The sequence below is a fragment of the Esox lucius genome, chromosome 10, assembly GCF_011004845.1.
Source record: "Esox lucius isolate fEsoLuc1 chromosome 10, fEsoLuc1.pri, whole genome shotgun sequence".
Taxonomy (NCBI): domain Eukaryota; kingdom Metazoa; phylum Chordata; class Actinopteri; order Esociformes; family Esocidae; genus Esox; species Esox lucius.
Genome location: NC_047578.1, coordinates 14,142,955 through 14,151,886, shown reverse-complemented (window position 1 = coordinate 14,151,886; position 8,932 = coordinate 14,142,955). Strand labels below are relative to the sequence as shown.

Sequence of the window (8,932 nt, the reverse complement as noted above, 5' to 3'; positions counted from 1 at the left end):
TGCTGCCACCTGCTGTTTGTGCTCAGACACTGCACTATGATGCAGGTATCACTGGTGATGGCCATTCGAGGCTTCATTACCCTTCTTCTAGCAGCAGGATGTTATGCAAGCAGTGCTAACTCAGATTTTCCTTTTCAAAATAAAAGCCATCATTGAAATATATAAGGTAATATAGTTAACTATCTAGTCAGTACATTTTATGTTTAATGTCCATTGCAGTATTATTCTTGTCTGTTCTTCTTCACAGACTAGATTGTTAACTACATTACTTTATACATTTCAAAGATGGCTTTTATTGTGATAAAGAAAATCTAAGTGCTGCCAGCATAATATCCTGCTGCTAAAATAACGCTAATGAAGCCTCGAATGGCCATCACTAGGTATCACTGTAACGCCTGCCGCTGGTCTTAATCATGTATTTTGGGCTGGAATGTCAAAGTTAAACAATTTCCAAATTCAACCAAATGCATCAGGTAAGCAATTTAAAAAATGGACAGTTATTTGGGAGGCAAGGCGGCCACTGGCTAGAGATTTTTATCTACGTTGTTCATCAGGGGAGAACTGCAAAGAATAATAAGTGTGGGTCCTGCACTCCTGACAGCTCCTGCTCAAGTCAAGCTCTGACTATGGATGGCCTTGAGGTTCAAAAAAAAGAAAAATGTGTTGACTTCAGCCAAAAAAAAAAGTAACACCTTAAACGTTTTAAATTAATCGTGCGCTTGTTAACGCATTAATTAAAAAAAAAACGCGTATTCAGTTCTGGCCCGCCATTCATCAGAAAAGCTTTTTTTTTTTTTACAGGCCCCCACCTGAAGCCCATTCTAACCACATTTGAGTCTAAACATCAATGGACAACACCTTGAAAAGCTTAGGTGGGATTCAGTGTCAGATCAGCTGCCTGCACGCCCAGCAGCCCTCCAGATGAACTGGCTGAACGTGGCCTTTATTGTACCTGGTGCCTTGAACAAGAGCACAGTGGTAGGAGATGGTTGGAGTAGAAGTGTGGGGATCGGAGACCAGCAACCTTCTATTCGTATTTACAGGGGCAGACATTCCCGAGCTATGGTCATGTTGACTGGCTTGGAAAAATACAGCTTGTGCACTGTCCAGTCAAGCACAGTCCATAGTTTACAATAAAACATAAAAATGCGTATTTAGGGCCAAATTTTTATGTATTCTAAAATTGCAATTGACCGTGATTAAATACGAAAGATTACGTGATTAATCAAGATTCATTGTTTTAATCGTTTGACAACACTAAATTCAGGCGCTGGAGATATGGTAGGGTTTCTATTGACCAAACGCAAATCTGGAGTGCAGATTGGATCTATCGCCATTCAGATGGTAGGAGGTTGAATAAGGCCATTTATTTACATCAGTCGGCAGATGTTTGAAATGGGAACCTGTGTCTTCTTCTCTCTACGCTCTGTAAATTGGCACCGAGGGCACTGTGGGAGTCCAGGACATTGACTGGGCCCTGTGGACGACAACGGGTCACGATGCGTCCCTCCTGGAGGTTCTGGGTGTGTGAAGGGTACCTGAGCCAGAGCGGTGTTTTGGGGTGGGATGAGGGACTGGTTTTTTGGATCGGCTGGTGTCACTTCTCTGGCCTTTCTCAACCTCTGCATCAGGCTTCCTGTTGCTGGCGTCTTCACATGTGGCCTTGGCTCAGTTTCTGTGTGTAAACGCACGTGTGACCGAGTCTGGCCGCTCTGCAGATCAACGATGGCCCTGCTCTGCTGGCGTATCTCCCGCAATAACAGTCTCTGTTCAGACAACAAGCTCTCCACGCAGTGCTGCAGACGAATCACCTCCCCACACCACCTCTAGGGGGAGACAGAGTACAACAGAACGGCTGTCAACTATACATGTTATTTCCATTGATCAACTGTCTTGCTTGTGTGTGTGTTTGTGTGTGTGTGTGAGTGTGTGCGGACTAGGGCCAGTCTTTGTACAGTACATTCAGCATGATCAATACCTGAGGGAAAATGCAAAAACAGACACTCAATAATCATCTTTTATTTGACAACTGTCTTAAGGCCTGGGAGTAGAAGTTATGCAAGGTTCTGACAGTTACAGACTAGACTCACTGGTAAAGCATGTCATGTCTGCCTTGGGTTAGTATAAAGAATATTCTATCCCCTGGGTGGCTGGGGTCATTGAGTAGCTGAGTGTTGCCAGCTGGGTTGCCACTGTAAATGAGAATTGGTGGTCAATGTGCTCACCTGGGTACATTTTGGGTAAAGGTTGCATTAAATGTTTATGAAAAAGGCTCTATGTTTAATGGCTTCTTCTGACACCGCCTGATTCCGAGGTCTTGGTTGGCAGGGAGCTTTGCCCAAGTGATGAATTCTGCCATTATTCAACTCTCCGAAGCGGTTTGCAACCACAGATCCAAGCAGTGATACGGCTGGCTGAGACGGTCACGATGGGGCAGCTGTACAGCTGTTAGAGGGCCAGTTCTAAGTCATTTCAACCTCCTCGGGGGGATGAAGCACTGACAGCTTTCTTGATGATGTGGACAGTGAGGAACATCTCCCAGAGGGTGTTGTTCTCATCCCTCCCTTTCCTGGAGCCCATGTTGAGAGAGAAAGTGTCACTGTCAGGTCTCTGACCTCATCGCCATTGGTGATCGGACCAATCCCGTTGTGTTCTCAGCAAACTTTGTGATGGCGTTCGAGCTGTGAGCGGTAGCTGATGTCAGCGGTGTTCGGAGAGGGCCGCGCAATCAACAATGATCGTCTATGTCCGGCAGAATGAAATATTGCAATGCTAAGATAATATAACAGGATCTTTGCTAAGATAACATGATCATCGTTAAACTAAGACTGTTGTGACCTCCTCACACTCACATTCAAGACATTTCCTAATATCCCGGTAATAAATCATCTACACGCCTTGGCTCCCCAATGACCCCGTCTTAAAGGAACCATTTAATGGGTCTTGATATCCGCCCACCTGCCTGGCCCATTCCTGGACAACACCGGCCGACAGCGGCCCCTCCACGCTGCCGTCCCTCCTGAGGAACACATCCCCGTTGTCGGTTTGGTACATGTCTCGCCAGGTGAAGGCTGGAGGGGGACGCAGGGTGAGCCTCAGCACCTGCAGGGGGGAGAGGGACAGAGCGGATTACAGACTGACCGACGGGCAGGGGGATGACCGGAGGGAGAAAGACAGACAGACGGCCGGGAAGACGCACCTTCAAATTGTGGCCCTCGGGCCCCGGTCTGACCACAGGCAAGAAGGCCAGCGTGTAGGAGTGTGGTAAGAGGGCAGGGTGGAAGCCCTTCAGGATGGAGTCCACCAGCAGCCGCGCTCGGTCTTCCTGTTTGTGGTTACAGCGTATCCCCCTCACCTAGGTACAGTTTCGGTTACGCTCATGGTCGCTGACGTAACATGGCAACAGTATGAGCATGCGGACCCTGTCAGTTTAATTGTGTCGTGGACACGGAGGGAATATTGGCTAACATTTCAGTCCGTCTGTTCAACCTTTGTGGATGTCGTTCGTACTCACCACGCCGTCATCGTCCACCCCCACCAGCAGGCTGCCCCCTCCGCTGTTCAGGAAGGCACAGGCGTAGCGTCGCAGGTGGGCTCGGAACAAGGAGTGCAGGTACTCTCCTGGAAGGTGGCGAGGATGGGGTTATTCTCTCCTGGTAACGCACTGTTATGTTTAACGCGTTACTACTATGATTTTCACAAGCCTGAACGTTGTGGGATGACTTTGTGTCAAGGTATTCTGTTTTTTTTTTCTTTTCCTGAAGCTAGAATCCTGGTTGATGCATTGTTTTCAGGAATTATATTACGAATAATGTAACTGGAAGGTTCTCAGGATGATTTTTATAAGGTGGCGGCGAGTAAGGAACCAGAGGTGTAGCGGTGCTTGTAGGAGGAATTTAATAAAAAAGAACTCCGACGTAACAAAACAAACATTACAACATTACAAGTAGAACGGAATAATGACAGGCGAGAGGGAAGAAGGAACTTAAATAGGGACATTGATCAGGAGCACAGGTTGGGTCAATAACGACAAACAGGTGCTCCAAATGAGGGGAAAGAGGCAGTTGTGCCAGGATGTGCTTTTTGTATGAGTGCCTGTTTCTAAAACGTAGAGCCTTAAATTATAAAAAATAAATAAGAGAAACATCATACGCAGACTGCTGAAGTGAATGTTCACTGGAGAATTCCCCCCTCACTGTCATTATGAAAAACCCTATAAATGGCTTAGTTATGCAGGTAAACTGTCCCTCTTACCCCATCGCAATGCAAATAAAATAAATACTGTTGTACTCAGTTTGTAAATGATGTGGTCAGATTTTTAAGGCCTTCAGCTTGTTCATTCTAGTCAAGGGAGGTGGGCTGGTCCACTTTGAAGACGTTTTTAACCAAGACCCCCAGCGTTGCGCGTGACATCCCATTCTATGACCTACGACCCTGACCTCCGCCTCTCTTGAACTCCACATTCCGTGTCTCGCTGCCCACATGAGCCCCATAGAACAGCCTCTGCCCGCCGGCGATCCCGTCCCCGTTGATGGCACTTTCTGACTGGGTGCCTGACACGCCCAGATGGTTGTCGTCCACGGGGGTGACACAGGGGTCACACGTCTGGGGAGAAAACGCCGTTATTATTCGGATGAAGGTTACTACATTGTGCGCTGGCACCGCTACCGAAAATGTCATTATGGCCATTGAGTATTGGCCTCATTATCTTCCATGCCGTCATCATCATCATCACCTCCCTCGTCTGGGTGTCTCTACCTGCGCTTGTTTGCCCAGTGGGGTTGGAGGCCTTCCTTTCTGATCCCTGCTCTTGGTCTGCTCCTGCTGGGTATCTGAATGTTTGGCCCCCTGCTGTTCCCTGCCCCAACCTCCCATGTCTCTCTCTCCCCCTGTAGCCACTCCATGACTCCATCCTCTCCTGGGTCGACAGTCCTCATCTGGGTCTAGCTCACATCCTACATACTCAATATCTTCTATCACTACGGACGGGTTGTTGGTCGCCGTTTGGTACCTTAACCGGGCACAGGGGTCGGCTTCCTGGTCACCCTGTAGACTGGCTGGGCTTGTGGTTAGAGAACCTGTGTTCTGATTGGTCACTCCAGTCAGAGAAGGCTGTTGATTGGCCATCACTGGAGACCCCTGACCTTTGGGGCAACAGTGCATCGTCATCGGACATAAAACACACACTGGAGGGTTTAGAAACACTATGGCTGCACCTGAAACGTAGAAAGTTATGCACATTGTGCAGGCATCATCTGAGAGTCCATCTTTGTGAAAGGTTTGGCTGTTGTTTGTGAGCTGATAAGTATCCACTAACCTGGAGTAATGCTCTATATAGGAGGCCCTTTTCACCTCAAGTCAGGGGCAGGGTACCCTATGTGAGAATAACAAGTATGAGCCAGAGTGTGTTAATAGATGAATGTGGGCTCCTCTATAAATCATCAAGTCATAGATGATGAAAACAGAAATCAGTCAAAGTCATCAGCCATGGCCAGCAAGCAACGCAGACACTGAGAATTAATGAAGACAGAGCTGATCTGTGTGTCTAAGAAACTGCCCTTGGATGATGATCTTGGGTCAGTTCTTAATTTTCCACACCAACAGTAAAGGACAACATTGGAGTAGCGGAAGCAGATTCTAGACCTGTGGCTTGTGGAAACGAACCAGTCTGTCTTTCTACTTCTCCTCATCTGATGTTGCCCGGCTGAGCTGGAAGGTCTCTCTGGTTCAACATTCCATTTAATATCCAAGAAACCTTTCCTTCATTATGACATCATCGCTCTGGATAACTGCTGTGACCGTAGAGGTTCTCATGGATTATTTGGCTGGGAATCCCTTGGAGTTCCATTCCAACAGACAGGGGATCCCAGCTTGGTTCCAACTAGATGTTTCTTCACAGTACCATTACCCAACACGATTATAGAATAAACACAGAATCCTTTTCACATATTTTGAAAAGCAGCCTATATTCCCTTATAAGAAAGTAATTCAAACGTGTAATACTTTATCCAGCCAGTAGATGCCAGTATTGATTTGAACAGACGGCCTCTGGGTCTGATACCTCTCTCTCAGACTCATGTCCTACAGCTGAGGTTGCCACCCCTCCGACATGCACCTCACTGAGGTACTTTGACCTCCAAGGAATAAAGACGCTGAACAGTAGGAGGATGGTAGTGAAAGAGTTCCCATTATATTGACGGAAATCCTAGCAAGAGAAGGCATTTCTACTGCTATAATGAGCAGGGAATGACTTGAAAGGAACACACGCTTAAGTCTTTGAATATAAATCCTCTAATCATGGAATTTCATCATTTGAATTATTTGTGTTTATGAAATTGGCCATCAGTGCGCTGATGCCTCAGTGGATAGACTGTCAGCTAGCTCCAAAATGTACTCATCCATCCCTAGAGAGAGATGCACTGACCTCTGTCGCTCTCTCCTCCAGGAGACAGCTCTGCAGCTCGCCTATCCTCGCCCTCTCCTTCTCTCTTCCTCTCCTCCTTTCTCTCCTCCACCAGTGAGTCATCAGCAGCTCGTCAACTTGGTGAGAAGTCGTCATGCCAATCTATTCTTCACTTAAAGAAAACTGCTGTTTTACTCCCAAAAATGGCTCCCTCTCATTCTATCGCTCACTTCTCTCTCTATTACTCTTGTCTCTTTCTCCCTCTACCTTCATCAGTTTGGATTTCTGCCTGTTGTTTGACTGTGTGTGTGTGTGTATGTGTGTGTGTTTAAACATTTTAAGGACAACGTTTATGAACTTGCTGAATTCCATTGATGGCTGGAGGGAGGAGCCACGTCAAAGATGTGTGTGTGTGTGTGTTTGCGTGTTTGCGCGGTTGAGCGTACAATATGTTTATGAGTGTGTGCATGCATGACTTTGTGCATGCACAAAGAGAAAAGAGAAAAAACAAGGAGTGAGAGATAGAAAACTGATTTAGTATTGGTCGGGTGTTGTCTTCAACTCACAATAAGCAACAACTAAATAGCACATTGCAGAAAGAAACAGTTTCAACCCATTTATTAATCTTTTCAGGCAATGTTCCCTGTTCAGAAATGCAAATTGATTCAATCTGAGTCTGACTTTTAAGACTTTCAAGTGGGCTTTAATTAGCAACCGAGGCACAGCGTTTTAATGAGAGAGGGGGTGGAGCGAGGGAGGAGGATGGAGAGAGAAAGAGGGAGGAGGGAGAGAGCGAAGGAGAAAGTGGGGAAGAGAGAGGATGGGGAGGAGAGAGGGAGGGAGTACTGTGAGAGAAATGGGGAGTGGAAGGGGGTAGTGAACGAGAGAAGGAAGAAAAAAACGAGATTGGGGCGAGAGGGAGGGAGGATGGTGTTCTGATCATCGTCCTGTGGGAGAGAGGTGAAGGACACACACATCCAGAGCTGAGGGCTTCTTAAAGCAACAAGAAAACCGCGTCCTTCTTTCTTTCCCCGCATCTGTTTGCCTGTCTGTCAGTCCGTTAGTCCTTCACCTCTGAGTCCCACTACTTATGCTCAAGGCTGCAGTTTGTGATTGTCTACCACTAAAACTATATCCATACCTGAAGGCAGACCACCAGCAGGCCACTGTCTCTGCCACACATACAGTACAACTCCCCTCAGCCCTGAACTAACCCCCGCCCGGCTTTTTACTTCCTCCGTCATATATTCTTTTGTTCTGTTGTGTTGCAATACTCAAGTTGTTCTACTTCTCTCTTTCTTCTCCTTCCAGCTTTTCTCTGTCTCTTCATATATCCTCGTCTAGTCCTTCTCTCTCCATTCTCTTCTCATGGTCTGTCTTTGTTTCCCTCTCTCATTCTCTCCCTCTCTGTTTCAGCTGTTCTATTTCTCCACATCACCCCCCCCCCCCCCCCCCCCGCCCTGTAATGTTCTGGTCTTGAAGCTGACTGAGCCTCCCCAGCCCATCAGGTTGTGATTTTGGGAGCGTCGAGTCCACAGGCTGGGATGATGAACGATCATTCTTCTCCACCTCTCTTTCATTCTCTTTTTATTTTCTACTTCATTCATCTCTCCACCCCATCATTCTTCCCCTCCATGATCTCTCTCTGTCTCTATTACTCTCTCTTCTTCTCTCAGGCTCCCCTTTCGCCCCCTCTCCTCTAATGACTATACCCTTTTCCCTTTAGCCACCCCACCCCCTTCAAGCCTCTTTCCCCCCACTTCTCCCCAGTCCCAGGCTGGTGGTAAAGGGTTGCCAGGTGTCAGGTTGGTAGATAAGGCACAGGGTGATGGAGTGTGTGTGTGTAGGTGTGTATGCATTTTGTTTGTTGCTGTGTGTGTGGTTCTGTGCGTGTGTGTGTTTGGCGTGAGGTGATGGAATGTGTGAGGTCTGGTCGATCACTGTCATTAATAACCCAGACAGGCCCTACTAGCACCTGGGAGCCTAGATACACCCTACTCCCTAACATAACCCCTACACAACACATATATAACCTGTACAAAACCTAACCATAGATAACCCATATACAATGCATACACATCATAACCCATAGACATCACATGCATAACCAATATACAGCACAACACAAACATAACACATACACAACACATACATATCATAACCCATAGACAACACATACATAACCAATATAAAACACAGCACAACACATACATAACCCATACACAACACATACATAACCCATATACAACCTAACCATACATAACCCATACATAACACATCCATATCATAACCCATAGACAACACATACATAACCAATATAAAACACAGCACAACACATACATAACCCATACAAAACACATACATAACCCATATACAACCTAACCATACATAACCCATTCACAACACATCCACATCATATCCCATGGACAACACATTCATAACCCATATACAACACCGCACAGCATATACACATGACATACATAACCCAAACACAACACATACATAACCCATAAAAGACCTAGCCATACA

At 46.5% G+C, this 8,932-nt stretch overlaps 1 protein-coding gene across 2 annotated transcripts; it reads right to left on the bottom strand.

Annotated features, from left to right (window-relative positions):
• Positions 1-1,264: 1,264 nt before the first annotated feature.
• Positions 1,265-5,707, bottom strand: LOC105012612. 2 transcript variants are annotated; one of them, XM_010873576.3, is made up of 8 exons: positions 5,644-5,707; positions 5,318-5,374; positions 4,759-5,144; positions 4,440-4,605; positions 3,515-3,621; positions 3,200-3,355; positions 2,959-3,102; positions 1,265-1,826 (listed from the first exon to the last, which is right to left on the bottom strand). In XM_010873576.3, exons 3-8 carry the CDS (start codon positions 5,125-5,127, stop codon positions 1,371-1,373), a joined length of 1,398 nt encoding a protein of 465 aa, XP_010871878.3. In that variant the 5' UTR covers positions 5,128-5,144; positions 5,318-5,374; positions 5,644-5,707; the 3' UTR covers positions 1,265-1,370. The 2 variants fall into 2 exon arrangements, with proteins under 2 accessions (XP_010871878.3, XP_034150764.1); XM_034294873.1 differs by lacking the exons at positions 5,318-5,374; positions 5,644-5,707 and having other exon boundaries at positions 4,759-5,188.
• Positions 5,708-8,932: the final 3,225 nt, after the last annotated feature.